At 38.8% G+C, this 26,943-nt stretch overlaps 1 protein-coding gene across 3 annotated transcripts in view; it reads left to right on the top strand.

Moving 5' to 3' along the window:
• Positions 1-26,943, top strand: part of STK39 (serine/threonine kinase 39) — a 109,122-nt gene that overhangs the window by 31,760 nt on the left and 50,419 nt on the right. For all 3 annotated transcript variants that reach the window (XM_069781309.1, XM_069781308.1, XM_069781310.1), the window contains 6 exons: positions 714-769; positions 7,262-7,371; positions 7,470-7,571; positions 7,767-7,900; positions 11,206-11,254; positions 11,360-11,425. In XM_069781309.1, coding sequence (XP_069637410.1) covers positions 714-769; positions 7,262-7,371; positions 7,470-7,571; positions 7,767-7,900; positions 11,206-11,254; positions 11,360-11,425 — 517 coding nt within the window. The remainder of the gene's footprint in view (positions 1-713; positions 770-7,261; positions 7,372-7,469; positions 7,572-7,766; positions 7,901-11,205; positions 11,255-11,359; positions 11,426-26,943) is intronic.

Raw genomic sequence — 26,943 nt, 5'->3', positions numbered from 1 at the left:
GGGATGCACATTTCTATCAAAAAAACACCAGCCAGAATGGTTTCTTCTTAACATTATGCGTGAATAGTGTGTTAAATGGATATATTTGACTGTTTGCAGTCTTTTAGAATTTAAACATGGATATATTTGACTGTTAAGCACATGCTGAATTTTTGATTCAGTGTCAAGTAACTTTTCATCATGGTACCCTATAGCAAAATATGGTTGCTATTCTTGAGCTTTAATAGCTTCATTGGGTAGAAATCTATAGTATATTTACCTTTCTTGAAGATGGGTCTCTTCTCTGAAGAGATCAAAGAGAAGAAGTTTTTTTCAACTTTACTTTTTCAATAGTGGTGCAGTTGGATGTGACAAAGAATTAATTCTTGCTTTGAAGCTCTGAAAGCTCTCAGTTTGTGACATTATATTTATAAAAGGCAGTAAAACAGATTTTGGACCTAAATATTTTTGTTCTCAAAATCTAGCCCTGAATTCTGCTTGTTTTATACCAAAGCTGAATTTGGGTCTTTTTATACAAGAGAGAGAGAGTTTGTGAGAGTCCGAGTTGTGCACTCTGTTTTATTGTAAATCAGTTACATTTTATACTTCAGTTCCTGTTTCTGTCTTTTAAATTTTAAAATGCTATCTGGTGAAACTAATTACTATTTATTTATTTATTTACATAGAATGTGCACATATGTACTTTCATACTAACCTCTGTTTGTACATTCTAGAGATCTGAAGGCTGGCAACATCCTTCTGGGTGAAGATGGCTCTGTACAAATAGCAGGTAGGTAATGATGGTGGTAGAATAATGGCAAAATAATAGAAAAAGGTAATTGTAGCTGGATTAGGGGCAATAGATACAAGTTTTTCTGTTGGCTTTTAACTGTTCCTTTTGGAGTGCTGTAGCTGCAAGTTACCCAGTTTCAGATTTCGGGATTCTTGGTTAATAATACATGCTTTAGGAATTATTCAGTATTTTTCTGTGTCCCATAATGTATATAAGGAAACTTTTTAATGTCCTCTTAATGTTTCCTTTTGAATCACCCATGTACCTTAAACAGTTTGCAAACAGTAGCAAGTCATATTTTTGTTCAAGCTTATTTCATTTATTTCTGCAAGTAATTGTAATAGTTCTTGGGGATTCAAAAATCCGTATGTACTGCCCTTCATGAGGACCTTGGCTATAACTTAACAAGTCACTGAGATGCATGAGATATGTCTCACTGAGGATTATTTCTGGCATTTCTGCCATTTGTCTTGCAATAGTATTGGTTGGATAGTTTAGTATTTTAAATATCCTCTGAATGTACCTATATGCTTCTTGAGTGGTAGCTTGTAAGAATCAAATTATTTGGTCTTTCTAAGAGCTTAAGTATTGAACAACACCCCATATCCCATCTCTCAAGTTAGCATTGGATTTCTGGAAAATAGAGCAAGCAGGTGGTGATACCTGCCCCCTCTCCCAGCATACTCCCACGCCTTTCACAGTTTATAGCTCATGACCCAGCAATGAAAGCTTTGTCTCTAGTAGCCCTCAGTAATAAAAGTGGCTATAGCCAAAAGTTTGTTGTTTTTTTTTTTTTTTTTTTTTAATAAACAGTGCTTTCAAAGTACTGTGTAAATGTGTATTTTGAGGGCTTTAAAATACCAATGTCTGAAGTCTATGAAACTGGATGGGAAAAGATTGGCTGGCAGGTGAACCATTTACTAATGTGAGCAGCTTTGTCTTCTGTTTTGAGTTCAAGACTTTTTAAGTAGTTAGTAAATTTTACAGACTTGAATTTTAATAAGGTACTTAATATTTATTTATTCACTTGATTATACCCTACAGTTATCTTCACTTTGCATAGCACTTTGGGCAACTGCTGAGATTCTAGGTCTGTGTTGTTCAAGTATTTTTTAGATCTTCTCATACTGTAAAGGAGTGGATGTCCAGATAACCAACTTGAATTAAAAATAATAATAACTAAAAAGTTGAAAGATAAAGTCTTATGAGCCATCCGAAATAAAGCTGTTGACTTTAGATTATTGCTTTCACACATAATGAAATCTATTCTCCCAGTAATCTGATAACATTCAAACAACAGCTTCATTTATCCCTTTCTAATTCAACTTCAGGGCTTGGTTTCTTGACCTTTTCCTCCCTTTTGCTGTAGGCATCTTAATGAGTAAGGCTTTTAACTGTGCTGCTAGGGCATTCAGTGCATGTGGGACTGAGGAAGTTCAGTGGCTGGACAGATATGTGGAATGTGTTTTTTCTATGATGTGTTATTTCAATACCAGGTTATTTCCAATCTTCAGGTGAAAAGTGTGGCAGTGTCAAACTTGTTTCTTTGTTGGTGTGGGACTGTTCTGTTTGGGACAGCTGAACATTGCACATTAACTGAAAGACAATTTTGAATGTCAAAGAGGCTGAAATTCATCCTTTTTACATCTTTTTGCCTTGACAAAGTAAAGTCTCCTTTCATCTTTGGAGAACAGATACCTGATAATTTTCCTTCTTTTTATTTGCTAGAAGAACTTAGATTCTTTTGACTGCTTGTTCTCCTGCACCCCAAACTTCTATAATGAAAAGATGTATCCAAAGCACACACTGCTAATATATATGAGGTGTAATATTTGAAGACGCAGTTGTCCATTAGCATTTCTGGGTTCTAAGGGGCTATGGCTCACAAATGAAGCTCAGGCCAATGTTCCTCTGACAAAAGATTTTGTGCAGATATAGAAGAGCATAGACTCTTCAAAGAATTGGGATAGCTCTACAGAGACCCCTGATTATGGACCTTGGAGCTTCTGCATGGAGAATCTGCTCAGTCTTTGGTGGGAAAGAGGAGAATACACATCTTTTTGTTTTGTTTAAATTGGTGAGACTTATTTTTAAAGTACGAAATTTCTCTGTATGGAGCAGAGAACTTTTGACTGATTCACAAATACAACGTTAAATAGTCACTGCAGTTCCTCAGCTCCAACATTCTGCTTAAAACTATTGGGATTGTAACATAGAATCATAGAATAGAATCATAGAATCATTTAGGTTGGAAAAGACCTTCAAGATCATTGAGTCCAACCATCAACCATGCCCAATAAACCATGTTCTGGAGTGCCTCGTCTACGTGCTTTTTGAATACCTCCAGGGATGGTGACTCAACCACTTCCCTGGGCAGCCTGTTCCAATACCTGACAACCCTTTCAGTAAAGAAATTTTTCCTAATATCCAACCTAAACTTCCCCTGTTGCAACTTGAGGCCATTTTCTCTCGTCCTATCACTAGTTACTTGATAGAAGAGACCAGTACCCACCTCATTACAACCTCCTTTCAGGTAGTTGTAGGGAGCGATAAGGTCTCCCCTCAGCCTCCTTTTCCCCAGGCTAAACAGCCCCAGTTCCCTCAGCTGCTCCTCATAAGACTTGTGCTCCAGGCCCCTCACCAACTTGGTTGCCCTTCTCTGGACACGCTCCAGCAACTCAATGTCTTTCCTGTAGTGAGGTGCCCAAAACTGAACACAGTACTCGAGGTGCAGCCTCACCAGTGCCGAGTACAGGGGAACAACCACCTCCCTGCTCCTGCTGGCCACACTATTTCTGACGCAGGCCAGGATGCTGTTGGCCTTCTTGGCCACCTGGGCACACTGCTGGCTCATATTCAGCCGGCTGTCAACCAGCACCCCCAGGTCCTTTTCTGCCAGGCAGTTTTCCAGCCACTCTTCCCCAAGCCTGTAGCGCTGCATGGGGTTGCTGTGACCCAAGTGCAGGACCCGGCACTTGGCCTTGTTGAACCTCATACAAGTGGCCTCAGCGCATCGATCCAGCCTGTCCAGATCCCTCTGTAGAGCCTTCCTACCCTCGAGCAGATCAACCCTCCCTCCCAACTTGGTGTCATCCGCAAACTTGCTGAGGGTGCACTTGATCCCCTCATCCAGATCATTGATAAAGATATTAAAGAGAACTGGCCCCAATACTGAGCCCTGGGGAACACCACTTGTGACCTGCCGCCAACTGGATTTAACTCCATTCACCACAACCCTCTGGGCTCGTCCGTCCAGCCAGTTTTTCACCCAGCAAAGAGCACACTTGTCTAAGCCATGAGACGCCAGCTTCTCAAGGAGTATGCTGTTGAGAGACAGTGTCAAAGGCCTTGCTGAAGTCCAGGTAGACAACATCCACAGCCTTTCCCTCATCTGCTAGGTGGGTCACCTGGTCGTAGAAGGAGATCAGGTTGGTCAAGCAGGACCTGCCTTTCGTAAACCCATGCTGACTGGGCCTGATCCCCTGTTTGCCCTGCACATGCCATGTGAGCGCACTCAAGATGAACCGTTCCATAATCTTCCCCAGTACTGAGGTCAAGCTGACAGGCCTGTAGTTCCCCGGATCCTCCCTCCGACCCTTCTTGTAAATGGGTGTCACATTGGCAAGCTTCTAGTCCTCTGGGACAATCTGGTGCTTTGGGCAAACAGGGTGATTGGTATTTCAGACTTCTAAGTCTGAATTGCCTGGCAAAGGTGAGGTAAAGAGCATATAACAAAGAGCAATAATACACAGAGTTTGGTGGAAGCGTAGAAGGTATGGGCTGTATGATGCTTTTAGTCCATACAAGAAATGACAGTTTCAATAAAACTTGTCAGAAGAAGAATGTGTGTTTTGAGGCATCTAAGCAGAGGTCCTGCTCTTCATTTTTGTGCGTAGGTGGCTGTGTGAACTTACTCATTGCACCAGTGGTTCTCAGGGTGTTCGCTTCTGTGGTAATCCCTACCTACAGAAACATTTGGAAAAGATCGGATTAAAAATAGGCAGAGCCTATGTCTTGGATACTCAAGCCAAATGGAAGAGAAAGATTTATCAGGGACAATTGTTTGGCAGCCCAAGCTTTCCTTGGCCAGCCCCGTTCTCACAGGAGCTTGATGCTTTCTTTCTTTCCCAGACTTAACTGTAACCCTACGCATGGCCTTGGCTGAGCCCTAGGCTAAAGTCTACAGCCACTGTCAAGGTGAGAAAGTTAGGGGAGAAATATTTTTGCAGCCTGTGCCTTCCTGCAGCAGCTGCTTTGCAGCGCTGCTGCCATGGAAGCAGTGGCTTTGTCTTCCTCCCAAGGCCAATCCTGACCCTGGAGCTTGGTTTTGGATGAGGCTTGGCCAAGTGCCCAGCCCTGGCTGAGGTGAAAAAGCTGTCAGGTACAAAATGTTTTTGCAGCCTGTACTTTCCCTTAGTGGGCTCCTTGGAGGCCACAGGCTTCATCCCTCTCCCAACCTTACGCCTAACACTAACTCTGGATGTTGGCCTTGGCTTGGCCAAGTGTCCAGCCCTGGCTGAGGTAAAAAAGATGTTAGGGAATAAAGGATTTGTAGGCTATGCTTATTTGGGCAGCTCTGTTTCCTTTAATTTCAGAATGCTTTACTAATACTGTTAAATCAGGGCTCTTCATTAAATTTGTTTTTTCTTTGGTATTAGCTGTGACTTTTAGCCTAACACTGTTGAATTGTTCAGCTCTTTCCTTGTAATATATTTCCTTTTCCTCTTAATGTAACTTGTTCTCAATAATACTTTGTCTCCTATATGACAGGAAGCTTACCACTGTAGGTCATGTCTTTTCTTAAGTAACCTGTATTTGTGAAAGCTATGTCTGGGATGGGAAATTAAAGTCTTGTTTTTATTGAGTAGCTATCAAAGCATTCTTTCTGTCTGTAAACATACAACAGTGTTTGACTAGTATTATACTAAAATGTTCACTTGACTTAATTAAATACTCATCACATCTTTCTCAGTGAGGTGTTGCGATATTTCATTTTGAAGCTTATGCAAGAAAAGATTTTACCTAGTTTTTGGGTTGTTTTTTTTTTTTTAATTGTCCTCCCTCACCCATTTATATTTGTTGTATGTTGTCCTTTTCAAAATCAATGTTATGTTAATAGAGAAAAACAGCAGTACAGGAGCAAAGGTTAAGTCAGGATTTTAGCTGTGTATCTCTGTTCCTGAAAGGACCTGTAAACAATTGTCCAATGCAAACTATTTATCTTTGGTACTGAAAGGACATCAGTTTTTTTTCTATATCTCTCCTTTATTTATACATTTATTTATTTTTGATTTCTGCCTATTTTACTTTTCCTTATATGCAGTAGTTCCTCTTCAGAAAACTGTCACTAATGCCAGCATTGGTATTTAGGGCATTAAAAACTTAAAGCAGGTGTTTCTAAGACTGTTCATGCTTCTCAGAAATACAAACAAAACCTGTCTATTCTATAACTTACAGATTTGAGGGGGGAGGGGAAAGGTTTTTTTGTTCCTCAGGCAAGCTGCAGGGAAGATTAAAGAATATTGCTTGAAGCTTGCTTCTTTCTTGTCTACGGTATTTTTGTGTGTTTCAGTGGTGTAGAAGTGGTCTAGAATTTGAGTCTGTGATGGTTAACAGTTGTTTAGTGGAAAGTAATGGTAAAACTACATTTTCTGTAGTTACTGATTTTTATTTTTTTATCCAACCTTAAAATCAGGGAACAATAGGAAAACAAAAATTGGTGTAGTCTATAGTAAACTACTTGATTTCAGTATAACTGGATTGTAAATAGCACAGTCTAAAATACTCTTCATATAGCTCCGTTCAAAATGACACTATTTCTCCGTATATTGGCAACCTGTTCTTCTTTCCTCTATTTATCTCCTACCTCTCCCATATAGCTGTCACTGACACTGGATGGGGGGAGTGAGTGAGCGGCTGCGTGGTGCTTAGTTGCTGGCTGGGGTTAAACCACGAAAGTTGTAACAGCTTAACAGAACACAAAGGGTTTTTGCTATTTTGGGATTTGGAAAAAACTGTTCATGGCATGGTCTACTGTTAAACATATGTTGTTGATCACTTTGCTGATTTTGTCAAATTTCCATAAATATTTAAATTACATGTAGTACTCCCTCTTGTTCAAATTGTATTCAAATTTAATGGCTATACAGAAGTACTGCCTTATCTTTGAACAATGGCAGATGCAAACCTTTCAAACCTTGGCTCAAAGTGCACATTTGAAAACCTTAAGTGACAGAGATACTGGAGTCCTTTGTAAGCTTATTCAGGAAGACACATACTAGGAGGTTGAACTAGTGCAGATTTCCCACATAAAACTATACCATCTATTCTGTAGCATTTCAAGAACAGTGTGTCATGAAATAAAGGTAAGCTCTGCAATGGAGAGTTTCTGTAACTAGACCTTTATGAATTGACTTAATTTCTAAAGTGTAAAACTTTTGCTTTGTTACTGTAGTTTAACAGATTTTTTACTTTTTTCCCCCTTTCCAGATTTTGGCGTTAGTGCATTTTTAGCAACAGGAGGTGATGTTACTCGTAACAAAGTAAGGAAAACATTTGTTGGTACTCCATGTTGGATGGCCCCTGAAGTAATGGAGCAGGTATTCCTAATGTTAAAAAAAAAAAAAAAAAATTCAGTCTTCAATTTTTGGAATTTGAGGCATCACTACCCTGTTTTTCCTTTCTGGTTCTATTCCAGGTGCGAGGTTATGACTTCAAGGCTGATATGTGGAGTTTTGGGATAACAGCCATTGAATTAGCAACAGGAGCAGCACCTTATCACAAATACCCTCCTATGAAAGTAACAATCACTTTGTATTACTTAATGCTGTTAGCTATATTGTTAATGCTGCTAGATAGTTAGCACTACTTCATTTTTAATAGCAACTCAAGATATCTAAATGTATGTATTCTGTTGGAATATTTATGCTCTTTTAATTTCTATGTGTTTTGAATTGATTTTGCTTACAGTACCTCTTTTTTGGGTTTACTGTAGGTGTTAATGCTGACGCTTCAAAATGACCCTCCCACTTTAGAGACAGGTGTAGAGGACAAGGAGATGATGAAAAAGTATGGCAAATCCTTTAGAAAACTAATTTCATTATGCCTTCAAAAAGATCCTTCCAAAAGGTAGGTCATTATTGCCACGTGCAGTGGAATTATTTTTCTTAATATACAGACTACTTAAAGTTCCAGTGTTTAAACATCATCTTTAAGTGTATGATTTGAATTTTGTAAATAGCAGCCTACAGTCATCTTCATCTGGGGAGAAGAAATTGCCTCTTAATTGTTGCTTAAGTTTTCTTCTTCTGAGTTGTTAACCTGATTTATTTATACTTAAACATACTGTTGGATTAAGCTCTGATCAAACAAAAATCCTTGCTCTACAGCTTAGTTTCTCATCTGATGCAAGATACAAATCTTGATATTGTGCATAAGTCTAGCAAGACTGTTCAGATTATTAGACAGAACTGTTGGTAACCAAACATATCAGTCTCTTGGCCTTTAAATGAAATTAAAAATAATAATTTTATGTTGATTTTTCTCATTTTGTGCCATAACCTTAGTATTGCCTTTAACTTGGATGTTTCCAGAGAAAATTGCTTATTAAGAGGTATTTATTTTTTACTGTAAATTTAGGGGCTCCAAGCTCGTTTAGAGTTTTCCTCATGTTTATGTAGGCAATTGCATGTCATAGTATCTTAGTGACTTGTTCTTTCTTGCTGTATTTTGTGAATGGGATAGCCAAGATGATGAAAATATTAAACATCTATTCCAAAACCATTGCTGAGGTCCCAAGTTCCCAGAATGTTTAATCAATTTATCCTTTATTCATTTTTATGCAGACCCATTTTTGTAGGTTTCTTTTGCTGAAGAGTTAGAGGAAGCACATTTGAATTAACATTATTTCCTAAGGGTATTTAATATATCACTTCTTTGAGATTCAGAGCTGATATTTCTGGGAAAAAAGATTGTTCTGTAAGAGCAATCCTGATTGAGTACTGTGTGGGTCTTTTATGGTGTGTACTTCTCTTCAGTGATGTTACGGTAGCTTAAGTCCAGGAGTTGTAGGGAGTCAAGTCAAAAAGGTGACAGCAGCAATACTAGAGAACAAGTATAATTAATAAAAAAGATTACGTGGCAACATTTTTATTCCTGAAATCCTTCAAATTCTTCTTTTCACTGAAGGATTATTTGTGTACTGTTTTCAGATTCCCAAATCCCTTACAGTTGGTAGTCTTAGCACTGCAGTTTGGCTGCTTCCAAATAAGAATGAAATGTGTTCCGGATAATCAAGCTTCTTTTAGTTTCCAGTGTCCAGCAATTTTCAGGGCAAGATTAAATTGGTATGAAAATATGAGAAGTAAATAATTAAAATGGTTTTCCTTCTGTCCTTGAATACGTAATGCCGAGTTACCTGATCTGTAGTTATGACATCAGTGTTGAAACATTAGTGTTTAAACTAATTATGCTAATTTATTACGCTGATATTTAAACATGTGCAATATCTTCATACTGGCAATTGCCTTGAATTGAACAACTAAACCAGCAGATAGGTGATTAGATCTGTGTGCTAGTTACTCTAACCAAGGAGCGAGTGTCCCTATATTGAGGGGTCATCGCTACTTTTTGTTTCTCCCAAGCCAGGATTTAATTTTCCACAGAGATACCTCCATAGTCTTGTCAATTGTGGGAGAAGTGCCTCCTCTTTGTGGCAAATTCTAAGACTGGCACTGCACTGTTGTTGTCTCTGACCATGATGTTTTTCTTTTGGGGATCTGTGTGTGGGTGTTTCTCTCTCTCCCCAGTGCCAAGGATGGTGCTTACAGTCCTCAGCTGCAGTTCACTGCCACGGCCTGTGTGGAAAACAGGCCCAGAAGGCATGGTCAGACCAGTTCAGAAGTGTCTGGCATAGTTAATGGTAGAGGAATGGAGAACAGTAGTTTGGATAAAACTACTAAGAATCTAACTTTTAACTGTGCATATCCCTGTTTTGAGATGCGATGGTACTGAATCACTGAAACTTGTCTTAAAGTTAAGAGTTCATCTGAGATAGAACTTTAAAACTTTGACACTAAAACTGATTTTTTTTTTTTTTAAAGTTCCCCTTCCTTTTTGCTCATTCAAGGTTTATGTGTGAATTACTGCCAAGCCTGGTGGTCTCTACAGTGCCACTAATAAGAACTTCTTTATTGTAGAGTTTGGTGCTTTGGAGGGGAAGAAAAATAAGTGCTCTATGCAGCTACTGTCTGTGTCTAAATTGGATGCTTTTTGTTGATGTCAGGAGCTGTTTCATTATTTCTAGTGCGAGTGAACTGATGTGTACATACACACTGCTTACTACTCCTCTTTTCTTCACTTACTCTTCAGATGTGTCCTCAGAGAAATAAACTAGTTCAGATTTTGTGGTTTTTTGAGACTGAAATTTTCCAAATGGAATCTTTCCATTGTCTTATCTAGTTTGTGCTATATCCAATCTCTTGCTTTAATTCAAATGGAAAACTATAGTAGATGCTGTTTCTGTTCATTTAGAAAAGATGAATCTTGGAGATTTTGGCTTCCCTAAATTTAACTGTGTCAAAATTAGTCTTGGATAGTGATATGGGCTCCTAATGGAAAGGATGGAAAGAACCTAGAGGGTTTTATTTCATCCCAAGAGATACTTTGCTTTCTCTCCAGAGTCTACTTCAGTACCAGAGTCTGGCTTAGGCTAGATAAGTAGCTTTTTAGATCCCTAAAGTTAGGGGAGACAAATCCTGCTGTTGGAATCACTTCAGTAGCTGTGAGATTGTGATTATCTGTTGAAAACGTCAAAAATAGAAACTTGACAATGATGGGAAGAAAGAGACTTGAACAAAACTGCAAGTAAAGGTGAAATGTCTAGGTTTTGACCTTAGAACTGTTGCTTTGATTTTTATTTGTCAATTTCGTTGGAAGATGCCCCTGATGACTCTTTTTGGTTTATGCATCATGTTAGTAGTGTCAGTGTAGTTTCTTGTGAATATGTGCTGACATCAATGAAGTAAAAGAATGCTGGTAGCAGGTATTGATGCTACTGTTTGGAAAATGTAATTATTCTTTTATTGCTGTGGAGCAAAGTTCAGTTGTGTTCATAGTTTCACTTGGGGAAGAACATGATACCTAACTTTGTTTGTTTTAAGAGTAAAATGCATTTGTGTTGAAAGAAAAAGAGGGAAAATTTGGCAACTTAGAGACTGATTTTTTTTTTTTTTTATTTTTGCCATAGAAGCTTAATTTTTTCATGTGTGGTAAGTGAGTACGTGTGAATTAATTCAGTAGCTATTATCATTCATTCCCCATTCATACAGTACTAATTCAAAAGTATTAGAGACGTACCATTTAACTAACGTCTTGTACTGTATTCACTGAGAGGGGTCTTTGTTTTCTGTTCTAATTTATTATTGATCTTTCAGGCCCACAGCAGCAGAACTTTTAAAATGCAAATTTTTCCAGAAAGCCAAGGTAAAACGTTTAACCCTATGAGTAAATTTTGCTCTGCCTTAAAATCTACATGAAATTTCTTCTTTCCTTGTATTGATTTTTAACTTACAAATGTTGGTTTTGCAGAATAGAGAATACCTGATTGAAAAACTTCTCACTAGAACGCCTAATATAGCACAAAGAGCGAAAAAGGTGAGTGTATTCACATCTTTTTCTTGACTGGTATGCAAGAGAAAGCAGGGATTGTTCAGTTGCCTTACATTTTAGTTGACTGACTGAGCCATTCTCTTATGCAATCCTTCAAGGATAGTGACTGTTGAATGAATGTTTTCTGCAGCCTAGCTTTCTCCAGGAAGCCCTGGGGCATTTTGACTTCCTTTCTGGCCTTGAAAAAATGATATATGGTATTTGTCATCATACATGATAACGATTTTTTTCCCACTCCCTTTTAGAAAGCTACAGGTGAAATGGTTGTGCAAATAAAAAGTGACTGCAAACATGTAGGTTCATGAACTGTGGAATTCATATCTTCATTGATCACCTAGAAAAAGGGTGGAGATACTGTAAATGACGTTCATTGAGGACTACCTGGTTCTTTGGATTATTTCAAATGTGAGGCCCAAATGTATGGAAGTCGGGTCCAAACTCTGCAAGTGTGCTGCTAAGTTATTCAGACCAGTGGAGTCTTATCCCACAGGTGATGGAGTGTAAACCACAGCTATGGCATATGCTGGTATTTCTGTCGTGCCTTTGGCACTTGTGTAAATGAGCTTACCAGGTCATTTGCAGCAGAACTAAAAAAAAAAAACAACTCTTAACAGGTTAAGTATTTTAAAACTTAAGTATGAAGCAAGCTACTGTTCATAAGAGCTAATAAACATGAATGAATGTAGACTCCTGCTTGGTGTGTGTGAGAAATTATGGAATTCCCTTTCTGTGGTGACTTAAGTCGCCGTGTCTCCTCATTATGAGGAACCTGCTTGGAGATTGCTAAGCCTCTGCAGGTGACAGCGTAGTGTGCTGAGTCCAGCTTTCTGGGAGGATGTTTCAAGGAGGGTGCTTCAGGAAAGGAACTATTTCAGCCTTTGTTGGTGCATCAGTTAGGCGTCAGTTACCTGGATTGGCACTTGCAAAGTTTTCTGTTGTCTGTGAATATCAGTTTGGTGTAATTCTTCAACACTGAAATGTTCCCACAGCAGGTGGCTCATACTTGGAAGAGACTGTCAGCAAGATCTGAATGCTTTAAGTTCCTTCTAACTATCTTTTAGGTGGAAGTAATTTAGGAATTCAGTGGCAATGATGGGGCTTTGTGAGAGGCTGGAGTAGAAAGCTGGAATGAGGGGCGTGTAGAAGGGGGTAGTGTGCTGAGCAGGTTAGCATCTGCAAGGTGCAGAGGAAGGGTAGGCGTAGTTCAGCTGTTTGGCCATGTGGTGGCAGCAATGCCCACATAAAACATTACCTAACGGCATAAAATAGTCGTTTGTTTTTTGTTTTACATCTTGGGCCATACAGGAGTAATTTAGACATGTTCTAGTACCAGCTAGGTTTCTGACAGAGCAGGTGCCTTGTGAGATTCGTCTCCCAGCTGTGATCTCAGGTCAACTTTAGAGACTGCATATTAACTCATACATACATGCACGCATACTTACTTAGTTTAAATAATTTAGCATCTGGAATTGCAAAAAGAATGCGGGGTAGCCTCCCATACACCACCAGAAATAGTTTCCTGAATGACTTTTTGGACAATTCTTTCTAATTTGGAAGAGGTGTGATTCTTAAGAAATCAAAGCTGTACAGTGCTAGAGACAAATTAATAGGTCTTTTAATTACAGCATAAATGGAAAAAATATTTAGGTTTTAGCTAGTGAAAATACTAAATTATTTATATTTTAGAAGGACACAATATTAAAATTCATCAGGGATTTAAAATTTAATTCACTTGTTACAACTTTGCATGTAGCTACTGTTTTAAGACACCATAAAAAATAAATGTATTTTAATATTAAAACTGTGGGTTTTTATTTAAAAAAGCTTGTGTAAGTAGAGATTGATTGCTCAAACATTAACATGTAAAACATCTAAGAGGTCACTTTTGGAAGAAGTAATCCCTGTAATGGAAAAAAGAATGTCACTAGGGCAAGAGATGGGAAGGAGCTGGTGTCAGCACTGCTTAAATTATCTTCTGTAGCTCTTGGTGTGAAATGCCTGTAACTAATGATCTGTAGCACCGCTGCTAGCACAGGTGTCAGATCTGCCCTGCAGTAATTTAATTTTTCTTGTATTTTCCACATGTATAATTACTTTGCCTTGTTGCCCAGAACTCCAGCCTCAGTTTAGTTTTAACTTCAAATTCTTTTCTCGTGACATAGTGTTTTCATGTTTTGCTTCTGCCTTTACAGGTTATACTTGGCAACTGTTTTGACTAAATATGAGTTCAGGTCTGTTTGTGAAATCCTGAAAGCAGGTACTCATGCTCTTGTACGTGTGAGGAAAACATTTGATGCTGTAAAGATGTGTCTGGTTTTTAAAACCCAATTTGATAATTAAAACACCACCTATATTATGTGTTTTAAAATACTGTTTAACACCTTTGTGCACATATTCCCCCTGTCCCAGTGTTTCTTTATCTGCTTTTAGTTCTGCTAATTTTGAAATGATGCCCTTCTTCCTGGCCCTATCCTAGTAATTAAGGGTAACACTGAACCACTTCTGGAATTGACTTGCCCAGGAGGAAAGGAGGAACGTGTCTTGCCTCCTTCCTGTGCAGAACCTGCATAAGTATATACCGGTACTGATCCAGAGAAATGAGTGTCACACCGTGCAACTTCTTACTGGCAATTCTGGGTTTCATTAATGTGACTACTCACTTGTGAGAGCATTGCTGGTGTCAAGAAGAACTGGAGGAAAGGTGGTGGTGAATGGTCTGAGCTGAGTGCGGTATGGTAAGTGGGGCCATGCTCTGTGGCTGCACTTTTGTCATTGACAGAAATGTGGGAGCCCTGATTGCAACCTCTGCCTTGTTAGGTGGTGTGATGGTAGAGCAGCCTGCCCAGTCCTGCTTGGATCAGAGCTGTGCACATCCCTGTTATACAACAGCTTAGCAAGAGTTTAGATATGCTATTTATTAACACATGTTGAAGTAGTTTTAATTTTGAACTGAATGCTAAGTCGTTTCATTTGTGATTCGAATTGCTATATTGGAATAGTGGAAACTTTGAAACAGCTTCCAGAATTCCACAGTCAGTTTTGAAAACTTGTCACACTAAAGAATTAATTATAACTGTTAGTACTCTGTATGCCCAAGGGCCCTGGGTCAATTTTGTGGTTTTATGATCCTGTTTCTTTAATTTTGAAAATCTCCTGCATGACTGCCACTATTACAAAATGAACAGGGAAAAACATACATCTGCATTTCATTTTATTGCTGTCTGAAGTGCTTCTAGCAAAAAAAAAAAATATCTAAGTAATAATTGGGCTTGAATTCTATTTTTGGGAAGGTGGTATTGCTCTGCACTGTTAATGGAAACTCTTTAGAGCTCAGAGTTGTAAGTTACTGGGAAAAACCTGTGACAGCATAAAGAAATGATTAGTGTGAGTGATACCAGTTTTTATTAAAACTTCAGTAGCAATACCCTTACTGATGGGTTGGAATTCTAGCTCTGCAGTACAACTAATTTAGGGAAATGATCATATTACCTTATAGAAGAAATTAACAATCCCCTGCATTTAATGAGGAAAATATCATTAGATCCCAGATTTCTTGGACAGCTCTAACAGCATGATTGCACCTCAGCAAGACATACACATGCAACATTTCATTATTTCAGTAATGGATTTAATCTGATAGATACACCTCACCAATGATGGGTGTTAGTACAGCTGGACTCCAGACCTTTTGAAAAGCAGAGAGCAACATTAGTTTGAGCTTAGATTATTAAGACAAATGTATATTCATTACTATGATTATTTACATTTTAAGAAATGCTTATTTCATTACTGCTGATGTATAAAGAGAAGGGGCATGTGCTATACTGGAACACTTTTTCTGGAAAACAGCAGCTGAACTATAAGTATGTATTTGGCAAGGCTTTGTGTGGGGAAGGCCCCTCCACTGGAGAGGTTTAATTGTTCAGTTTACCCAGAACACTGCTACAAATGAAAAAAATAGTGCAACTGTTTTTATATTGTTAGATATGACTATTAAAAATAGAGGAGAAATTGGCATTCAGACTATATTGGGTTTTTTGTTTATTTTCAAGAAGTTGTTGGAAGTAAAACTTAATGGAAACACTTTTCTCGTAAAATGCAAATTTGACAAAAATTCACATAATCAGAAAGCAGTGCCTTTGTTAGTGGGTAGTAGAAGTGGAAAGTGTTTTAAGGGGCAGACACGTGCAGTTGCATCAGCTTTGTTTTAACAATTCAGATAAAGGAAAAAGACTGCTGTCAGTGTTTCTGCCAGGTATACTTAAATGCAGTTGTGCCATAAGATACAAGGAACTTCATACAGTATGTGGGTTTATCCATCCTTTCCTTCATCAGTGCTTTTACCATCTGTATAGAGTTTGTGAGATTGGATTTTGTGCCATTTCAAATGGAGCTAATCTAGTACAGAATAGACAAGCTTTAAAACAAACTATGGAATAGTTGGCTCAACTGAGTGCCTTTTGTACTTCAGATAATGGAAAGCATCTCTACAGTAAGTTTTATTACTTGTTATGGCAGGGTTTAAAAGCTCAGCTCACACATGATTCATCTTAATCATTAAAAAGTAACCCTCTGGTATTGGATAGTATTTTCCAGTTCATGGGCTATCATGGTTCAACTTCAGAATGCATTCGTGTGGTGAGTCACTGTCTCTTGTGTAACAGCATTGATCTGCTCATTAGCTAATATTGTGTTCATGACCTGTTGACTTGTTAAAAAATGTCTAGAACATGGACTAACATGAGGCTGGTATACAATGAGAACTTTTCTGATTAGACCAGTAGCTTTAAATATTTGGCATTTATCTAAGCTTTTGAAACTTTCAGTGCTGGAGGAGGGTTTCATTACTGTGACATGCAAGTGTAGTGTATTCTTAAAGGTGCTGTTGACAGACTCCTGGTTAAAGAATCAAGACAGGATAAAGAAGTCTAGGTGTGCATGATGCTGGTGGTAGGTTCTTTGATCAGGAAGTAAGTCTTGTAACTAGCTAGAAGATAATCCTGTTTTATTGTCCTGTTTTTTTAATGATTTGGTTTTCTGTCTGTTGCTGAGAATGTGGAGGAGGGTGCTGGTTTTACCTGTTTGCCTTCTGAGAAATGCAGCCTCAAACACTTTGCTTGCATGACATCCAAAACTAGATTGCCTCTCTTGGATTTGAAACAGTGTCCTAAGTGAAAAGTGACTCAATGGAATTAGTTGCTATTATATCTATTCCTAGTCTATAGGCCAAATCAGTATTTTGTCAGTGCAGGCAGCCACAGCTGGCTTGCTAGGGTCGCCTTAGTATCATGAGGTTTCCCACTGTGCTGTCTTCAGCATGGTGGTAAAAGAAGCCTTTCTGCCTGTCTTTGCTCATAAAAGTAATGAGGAGTTTTGGGAGGGTGTGGAAGTGTGTGTTATGTGTGATTTTGTATATTTTGGGGAAGTTTGTCAGGAAGGTCATGCAGGGAGATGAATTACAAAGAGGATTCTGTAAATGCAAGGTGGCTTAGAAGCAGCATTGCCATCTGTTACCATTTGCTGAAAGACTAATGGAATAGCTATGTGAGAATTTTTGCTTTCATATGGAGAAGTTAAATCTTTAGCCTTCCTAGTTTTAAAAAAAATGAATTGAAGGGGGCGGGGGGAAGAGCCCGGGCCCAACACTGAAGAAAGTGAAAAGTAAATATGTTTTCCTGATTAGACCTTGTAAAGCTTTTAGAAGTACAGCACAAAAAAATAACATGCCATTTGGTTTGACACTCGCCCCCCCTGTGCTTGTGCCTGATACTGGTGATATTCTTGAAGTTCCTGGGGAGAACTGCAAGGGAAGTACAGGTGAAGCAGGACATCCTTGAGATTGTGCTACCCAGTGGTATTACGGGGGACTTAATTTAGCTGAAAAGTGCTCTTCGCTCAAGAAGTTAAAATTATGGCTGGAGCTGAAAACTTCAGGGTTTTAATCAGAACAGGTAGTTTAAGACTAGCAGAGCAGAAAGATGGGCTGGAATAGTAATAGTTCGTATGCAGAGTCCAGTTTCTGTTTAGCACTGAAAAGCAGTTCCACAAGAGGATTATTCAAACTGTGCGTCTGCAGGTAAACGTAAAGTTATATGAAGCAAAAGGGGAAAAACGTCAACTGGGTGAACAAAGATGTGTGCATCCTAGCTGTGCTGTGTGGGAGTCACAGACAGCAGAGGGCAGCCGCATATAAAGTGCAGCACAGCGAGCAGGGTTCAGTCCTTCCTGAAAAGTCATGCAGGCTTGGGAGAGCTCTGCTCAGTTAGGAGCGGCTCTGTGTCTGTTTCTGATTTGAAATGCTACAGCCTGGTTGAATGCATGCTGCTGCTTGATAGCTAACTAAAATATAAACACTGGGGTTTTATAAAATTGGATTTTATAAAAATTGCACATTTATATTCATTATTTTCATGTTCATTTATAACTTCTTGGAGAACTATACTCAAATTTTCATTTTGATTGCCTTAATTTTTTTTTTTTTTAAATGTCTTGAATAAGCTTAGGTCTCTTTAAAATCTGTGCGGAATGTAGAATGTATATTACAGTAATTTCTCTTATGTGCATAAGTAAATGGAAACTTTGTAGAAAATAGAAAAGGGAATAAATCAGAATTTCACCTTGAAATGGTATTTTCAAGCCTTTGAGCTTGAAAGTAAGTGGAAATCATAGTAAATTCTTCTTTGAATTCTACAGTAGTAGACTTTTCCTAAATATTCTTTAATGTGACCATACTGCTGGCAGTGAAACCCACCTTATAATGAGTCTACTACTACTGAGTAATGAAAGCTCTACGTGAGGCTGTATTTGTCTTCTTTCTTTTCCCCTCTGGTCATTTTAAGAAAGTAAACAGCTTGGATGATAGAAAAGGATGGTGGAACTGGAAAATGCTGATTATAAAAGGAGGATCCAGTGATCCCTCAAACAGAAAGCCTTATAGTAGTGATTCACCATCGTGATGCCCATTCATCTGAGCAGCCAGGAAGGATAACCAGAAGCTCTAAAGGTCTGGATCTTTATCTTTATACTTCATCCTTCAGAGTATCAAGTTACTTTGCCAATTTGCTGTATTTTTTTATTGGCTTCCTTTGATACCTTCAGGTACCTTCGTGGCCTTAACACCTTAATTTGATTGTGGGGGAGGAGCAGGGCAGACAGAGAAAAGAAAGAGGATATAAAAGAGCCTCTCTCTGCATGTATGAATTAGCCATCAGTTCATGCCTGAAAGCCCATTTGGGATTCCTTGTTTTTGAGGTGAAGTGTTACTTTTGAGAAACAATGCAACTCCTCTGCACAATTAACTGAAAACATCAGCTTCAGCACAGGTACACATTCATGCCTGAAAGGACTATTGCTAAAATGTGAATTAAAGAGTAATTTGCAGTTAATAACATTCAGTAATGAAATTTATGTAGTGGAACTAATAAATGGAGAAATAATGTCTGAAAACCAAAAATCATACTGAACTGCTAAAGTTGCACATTTGCCATGTTACTGGGATTTCTGCAAAACACTGCTTTCTCCAAAAAAAAAAATCAGGTTCAAATTTTGGACTCAGGCTGAAACAGAGATAATAAGTATGTTGCAGTATTTATGTAAAACCTTATGGTTTTGGAAGGCAGAATTAGGAGCGCAGAAAATTACCTGCACTTGTTTACAAGATGTTTAGGTGACAAAATAGTGTTTCTAGTTCGATCTGCCACATTTTGCTGTCTCTAAGCAGCATTATCCCAGCAAGAGAAGACACAGTGAAAGAGTGAAAGCAGGAGGGCTTTGGACAGGGAATTAATCCCCCAGAGTGGGTGAGGAGTTGGTACAGTGAGCATCTGTACCCATTTTTCAGCATTTCCTCTAGAGATGCAGGAATGTGCTCCCTCCTCCCTTCTCCCTTCAGCTTTTAATGGCTTTGTTTCCCTCTCACTGATAGCTCCACTGTATTCCATTTCTAAACTGTGAATGAGGTAAGATTTCAAGCCAGTCTCAATTGATGGCCCTGCACTTGGGTGTCACACTTGTAATCATGTGAGCATGATACTATTTGTGTTTGGCTATAAAAACAAACCAGCTTCAGATATATTTAAAGCAAGTGGTCTTTTCTTTAAAAAAGAAAACAAAACGAAAAACAGATTTCTGCTCTTTGTTGACTTGTCCTGTATTATCCCTTAAAAGGGTGCTCTTCAAGAACCAGTAGAGAACGCTGAAGAAGTCCTATTCAATGTGGAATTATCAATCTCCCTTATGCAGTACTCTTTCTTGAAAGAAACTGTAATGATCTTACATTTCTTGACTTTCAGTTGCCACTGTAATTGATTCCAATAGTGAGTAGAAGTGGTAATTTACACAAAAATGGTGAATTCCCGTATTTCCAATTCTTACATGACTTAGGTGAGGTGCCTTTTCAGTTTTTCCAATACTTTGTGCTGCATTAAGAAAGAAACAAATATTTGCACAAATATTTGCACAAATCAGTGACTCAGATTTTCCATACTGACTTATTTCATTGAAGGTAATTATAAATGTTCCATAAACATGACATTGTGCACTGTAGGGCAAACAACAAATAGCTCCTTTGGAAGGGTGTGCTAGATAGCCGTGAATATATATTTTAATTCCAACAGAGGTACAGTTTAAATTTTTGAAGAAAATGATTGTGAGATCAAAACATGATTTATGAAAGCTTGACCCGAAAGTAAATGAAATATTTTTGGCCATTATTATAGTGTGAAATTTTGAATTGATAACAGTTTCTCTCAGTGTTGACATGTTTTGTGGACACCAGTTGCATTTGACTTGGAATTGAAGGATTTGATGTTTCTATATCTTTCTAGTGAGGTAACATATATATGTGAGAATATTCTCTGCTCTTGCTTTTACTGACTCAGGACATACCACCTGCAGTGCTAATGGCACCTCATGTCCTCCCACGGTAAGGTCACCTTGGAATACTGAAATTCAAACCCTTCAGACTGAGACTTTAGGGCATGGGAGATACGTACACCAAATAACATTGTCTTTTCCCAAGAGCTTCCCTATATTCTTGAGTCAAAAATTTCTGTTGTTTTACATAGGGAATTATACATACCAGAAATGTCTAAAGACATGTCTAAAGGAACTGCAAAGCCTTTAATCATCTGTGTCCTTTCAGTCAGCAGTTTGGACAAAACCTAAGCGTGGTTGTACAATGTAGAGAAGTAATAACAATTAATTTGATGTGGAGTATGAATGGTAACTTTGCAGATTTTCAGGGTTCATGACCAGCCTTACCTATCCTTTTCTGCATACATGATTTTTTTCCCCCAGGAAAGTTTCAGTGGCATGTGGTTGTGGGCAGTGAAGTAGAGGATTTGAATCTCTTCATACCACAAAAGGTGTAATGCAACAAACCTTCATAGTTCTTGCAAAGGGAAGGGGCTTATGTAGTCTTGAGTCATGGCTTGCACATCTCTATTTTTATTCTGAGAGTTTAAGATTAGTGTCTGGTCCTGATAGGCTGGTTGCAGTTATCCCAGAACTAGTTTCTATGCCAGATTAAATTCTTGCTGTCAAAGCAGTGTCTTAGGCCTGCCTGCACTTCAAAAAAACCCAACCCAAACCAAAATCCAACCAAAAAGCCAACCAACCAACCAAAAAACCCCCTTCAAAAAGCACCACCACCACCCCACACTTCCTGCATATGAATATGAAACACTTAAAGTTCTGTCTAACTTCTTCAAGCAGGAGAAAAACAAAGAAAGACTAAGAGGAAGGTTTTTTTTCCCATGATTGTATTTGCAGTATGCAGAGTGGCTTAAGAGGAGGGGATGCTGACACCAAATTGCTGTGATATCTTAACACCTTTTAAGTACTACAAAGCAGAAATGCCAGGGCATTGTTTCAGAAAGGTAGTGGTACATCCCATTAATAACAATAGTCTGCGTTAAGTCCTGGTGAGAAAAACAAGGTTCCTGATTGCAAACCTGCATTTGCTTTATGCAGAATTTTTGTGGCTTGAGCATCAGAATAAAAATGAGACCTCACATTATGATGAACTCAGGGGAATTTAAGAACAGCCAGCAGTGAAGGGATTAGGATGTTCTCATGACCTGTGAGACTGGGTTGGATGGGGACTAGCCTTCTCTTGAGGAAGTGGCTCAACTCTTGAACAAATGATGATGTGTACCTGTGGGAATTCATGCTCTGTCTTCGACCTCGGATTATGATTTTTTTTAATTTTTTTTTTCTAAAATGCAATTACAGTGTGAGTGTTCTTACTCAAAAAACCTAATGTTCTTTTGCATGAATATATATTGTAGAAAGTGACTTTTCCATGGTATGCCTTTTACCTCCAAGTGCTAAGCTGTGATTAAATGTGTAACTGTTTCAAGCAAAAGGCTTGTGCCATGATTGGATAAATGTGATGATATGTTGATTTCCTCCGTTGCATTGGAATGCAAATAAATGCATAGGGGTGGGGATTGAAATTTGCTTTTGTATCTTAGGAAACATTCAGGAAAGGTTTGCAAGATGGCTAAGGGTAAAAATTATAAAATCTGATTGCTCTACAGGTTTAAGATGTGTATGGAAGGAACTGGTCTCAATTTTTTATTTTTTTTTGAGAAAAATACACAGAGCAAAATGTTGCGCTAGAACCAAAACTATGTTCAGTAATGTCCTGTTTCTCATCATTGTTCTTCCTATAAAATAACTGGCATGGTAACTGGCATTGTAAATACTTCTCATGAAGTTGTTTGAGAAGTGACACTCTGGGAACTTCTGATTTAAAAAAAAAAAAAAATTAAAGCCGGGGGGGGGTGGCTTGGTTATGCAAAAAACTTCACCTTATCAATTACCAAGTAATACTGGCATTTTAAAGAGTAATTCAGCGTATCTTCCATGGGATCTGCATAACACGGGAGTCCTGTCCTCTGTAAGAACCATTACTACAGTCTAAGGGAAAGGTGAAGATATACAGCATCAGTTGACTTTCTCTTTTCTGCCTGAAAGTCAAATCTGGGCTTTTACTAGGATGGACTGCAGAAGATGGAAAACATGAGGTGTTTAAATAACCACCTTGTCATTCCTCCTCTCAGGGGCATGTGGGATTGTGTGTATCTTGAATACTGTACTAGCAGATGTAGCTGAAGGGTATCAGTGGTAAAATAAAAGACAATTTTATCTGCAGAAAAAGCTAAGCTAGTTGATTTGTTGGACTGGAGTACTTCCAGAAGGATGTGTGTTTAGGAAAAAAAAAAAAAAAAGAAAAAGAAAAAAAAGGTATGGGTTGCCTTTTGTAGATATCCAAGTACAAAAATTGGAGAACAGCACTGACTATTCTCTAGTTAAAAATTAATAGGAAACAGTGTCAGGGTTCCACAAAGACTTTTGCAGATGTGTTTTAAATGGGTGGGGTCTACACATTTGCCTCTCTCCAGGAATGCAGGAACAAATTACATTTGGGCTCTAAGTTACCTATACATAGAGGGCGGCAAGGCACCTTCCATGTTACTGAATTGTTTAATGCTCATTAATGCCATCAATTTTTCTTACACAAATGCATCTTATTTACCATACTTTCAGGTCACTGTACTCTTTTGTGGAGCAGAGTTAAAAATGTTTTAAATCTACCCAGGACAGCATCCCAAATACTCAGTTGCCAGAGACTTTAATAGGAATAGCTTAAATAATTGAGGTAGTGGGAAAATCAAGATTACTAGTTCAGTCATCTTCTTGTAGAATGAGGAAAAAGACAATAGATGCATAATATTACTCTTACTGAGAGAATGGATTTTTAATGTGGTCTAGATCATGGACTGTACCATGTATGAATTGCAGTAATGTTTTATGCGTGTATGTGTTGGTATCCCGCAGTGCATCCTTTTTATGTTTTTTTAAAATTAGACATTGAAATAAAATACTAAATCTGTAAGTGGGCCCAGTTCTTTGCAGTTTTGAGTAGTTGTCAATAAGGAGGATCTTAATATTCAGGAAATGTTCATTCCCTTCCTTGTCACCCTACAAAAATAAACTTGTAAAGAGATTGCAGAAGCAAAAGAATCCGTGATGAATAATAGATTCTTCTTTCCCCAGTCTCTAACATCTACATATAGCAAGCACGTCAGTGCCTACAAGACAACAATTTATGTTTTGCTTCCTTGTGCTGTAGCCTGCTTTTCATCAAGCTTTGGGAAATGTGGGCAGCTTCTGCATTCTGATGCTGGAGTTCTCTGTCAGGCTGATTTGGGCTAACTTTCGATGGATGGGATTTACAGTTGCCCTGTTCATCTGGTTAAGCAGACATTGTCCTGGAAAGCTGATGCATGCTATTGTTGGCTGGGAATGTTATATTATCTGTATCCTAGTTTATAAAGGGTAAGGACAAATAGTTCTGTGAGCAACTTAATTTATTTGTAAATCTTTGTGACTGGTGTATACTAGAATGAGCTTTAACCAGCAACAACATATACAACAACAATAATAATATGATGCTTAATATTTTTGTGGTAGTCATGATTTTTTTCACTCGCTAAACTCTCCAAGCATTCTCTGTTGTAGCTGATGTTCGTAATGTCTTTCTTCCACAGCTGCGGAAGAATGTTGGCAGTGGCTTGTTAAGTTTTAACTCTTATAAACTGTTTTTTGTTGTAGATTACAATGTTCTGAGCTGCTTTTGTGTTGGGTGCAGTTTAAATTCCAGTCATTCAAATTCATTTTTTATTCCCTGGTGCTCTTCTGATTTATGTGAAATATGTTTTCTAATATGTGTTAATTTGTCTTTGTAAGGCTGCAGGCTTTCATTGTTTTCTTTATTAGCTAAAGTTATGATTCACTTTAGTTCCTATTTTGGAAGGAGCATTTAGGTTTTTAAAACAATAAAACCCAAATTAGAATTGAGCAAGTTTTAACTTGTTTCCCTTTCCCTTTGAAATACTTACAGAGAGAGAGAGAATCCTAGCATAAAGAACTATTGATGCTGTATATTTTGACTAAAGCTGGTGGAGAAATTGCACTTGTATAGCTACCGCATGCAATGTAAAAGAACTTCCTCCTTATTTTTGTAGAGATGCAAGAAGTTTGTTTCAATTCCATGCTCTGTCTTGGATTTGCTTTGTGGCCTTGGATAAATCACTTCATTTGTCTGCTTCTTTATTTCCTTCTGTAAAATTTGAGGCCTGTAGCAGGGTATCAGGAGAAATGCATAGAATATTCTCAACTGCTGTAATGCTGTAATCATTGGGGTGAAGTGCAAGCATGCTGCCTTTGATATCAGTCTTCTAGTGGTATCTCAAATGATAACCAGTAATGAAATTCCAGGTATTTACAAAATTCCAGATACAACCCCTGTTGTATATTCTTGCTAGGAACAGTGTTAAACTGTTGTTCTTACCTTCCATTTGCCTTTTCTTCCCTGTTCATCCAGCACTTCAGAAATTAATTTTGGTCCTAGGCTAGTACCACTCAAGATAACCCATCTTATGCTAGCTTGTAAGGAGACTAATGAAAGGTCCTTTACCATGTGGTCAGAACAAATTAATCTGGAGCAAACTGGATCTGAATGAGCATATGGAATTCAAGCTACCTATAGTACTAATTGCTAATGTCATTTGAGGATGAGCATCCGTGATGTTGCTGGACTTTTCTGCCAATTTCAGCATTGACACAAGAGAAATTGGGAAGTTGGACTGAAGTCCACTGGCAATTTTAGGTTTGCATATGGAGGTCTGCAGAGATGTCTTCTCTCCAGCAGACTGAATTTTGAATTTGCAATCAATATGTCATTATGATAGAAAACATGGATGCAGTTGCCAAATAATGTTTACGGTCTGTATTGGGTTTGCGTTGCAAGGATTTGGTAGTGCAGGGGACTACAGGTGTGGCTTCTGTGAGAAGTTGCTAGAAGCTTCCCCTATGTCCAATAAAGCCAATGCTAGCCAGCTCCAAGACGGACCTGCAGCGGGCCAAGGCTGAGCCCATCAGTGACAGTGGTAGCACCTCTGGGATAACATATTTAATAAGGGGATAAAGTTGCTGTGCAACTGCAGCTGGGAGAAAGGAGTGAGAATATGTAAAAGAAACAATCCTGCAGACCCCCAGGTCAGTGAAGAAGGAGGGGGAGGAGGTGCTCCAGGCACCAGAGCAGAGATTCCCCTGCAGCCTGTGATGAAGACCATGGTGAGGCAGGCTGTCGCCCTGCAGTCCATGGAGGTCCATGGTGGAGCAGATATCCACCTGTATCTTGTAGAGGAACCCATGCCAGAGCAGGTGGATGCCCAAAGGAGGCTGTAACCCCATGGGAAGCCCACGCTAGAGCAGGCTCCTGGCAGGACCTGTGGAGAGAGAGGAGCCCATGCTGCAGCAGATTTTCTGGCAGGACTTGTGCCCCGTGGGAAGCCCACGCTGGAGCAGTATGCTCTTGAAGGGCTGCACGCCGTGGAAGGGACCCATGCTGGAACAGTTCATGAAGAACTGCAGCCTGTGGGAGGGACCCCACACGGTAGCAGGGGAAGAGTGTGAGGAGTCCTCCCTGTGAGGAGGAAGGAGCAGCAGAGACAGCATGTGTACACGAACTGACTGCAACCCCCATTCACCATCCCCCTGCACTGCTGGTGGGGGAGGAGGTAGAGAACTCAGGAGTAAAGTTAAACCCAGGAACGAGGGAAGGGTGGGGGGAGGGTGTTGTAAGATTTAGGTCTTATTTCTTGTTATCCTACTCTGATTTGATTGGTAATAAAATAATAATAAAAAAAAGCTGATTTCCCCAAGTTGAGTCTGTTTTGCCTGTGACAGTAATTGGTAAATGATCTCTCCCTGTCCTTCTCTCAACCCATGAGCCTTTCATTGTATTTTTCTTTCCCCTGTCCAGCTGAGGAGGGGGGAGTGATAGAGCAGCTTTGGTGGGCACCTGGTATCTAGCCAGGGTCAACCCATGACACAGTCTTAAAAATCCCCCCTAGAAAGAAAAAGGGGACATAAAAAGATGACACTTAAACTGTCTACATAAACAACAGGAGTTTGAGATAGCATGAGTCAGGAAGAACATAGTGCATTCTTTGAAGGACAGGTCATATGAGGGAAATGCCATACTTGATTGTCAAATAAAATCAGAAGAAAAGAGAGGTTTATCTGTTCTCTCAAGGGTAAAGTGTCATTGAATCTCATCGAACGTTGATAAACAGGGCACGAAGTCTGGGCTTTCTTTGTTTCTTGATCACTGTATGGTGTCCTTTGAGAGCTATGCAGTACTCAGGATTCCTAAGTTATGTCTTCAAATCTCCAAGATAAGCATGGTTTGAATTTCCTTCCTTCTTGTCTTCAGGTAATTCTTTTCCCTCCCAGAGTAATAGTAGAAGTTGGGATGAACAGTCCGTCTTGTGTACACTTGACCCTGTTCATTCACATTAGTTTCCTTTAGCACTTTATTTTGAGGGTAGAAAAACTCTTAATGTCCATATTTGTCAAGTGTATCTTCAACTTACATTTCAAAAACACTTTTGGTGAGCAGAGCTGGGAGTCAAATTCTGTCAGAAATG

This window comes from Haliaeetus albicilla, chromosome 4 (assembly GCF_947461875.1).
Source record: "Haliaeetus albicilla chromosome 4, bHalAlb1.1, whole genome shotgun sequence".
In the NCBI taxonomy this organism is placed as follows: domain Eukaryota; kingdom Metazoa; phylum Chordata; class Aves; order Accipitriformes; family Accipitridae; genus Haliaeetus; species Haliaeetus albicilla.
This window is presented reverse-complemented; position numbering and strand designations above follow the sequence as displayed.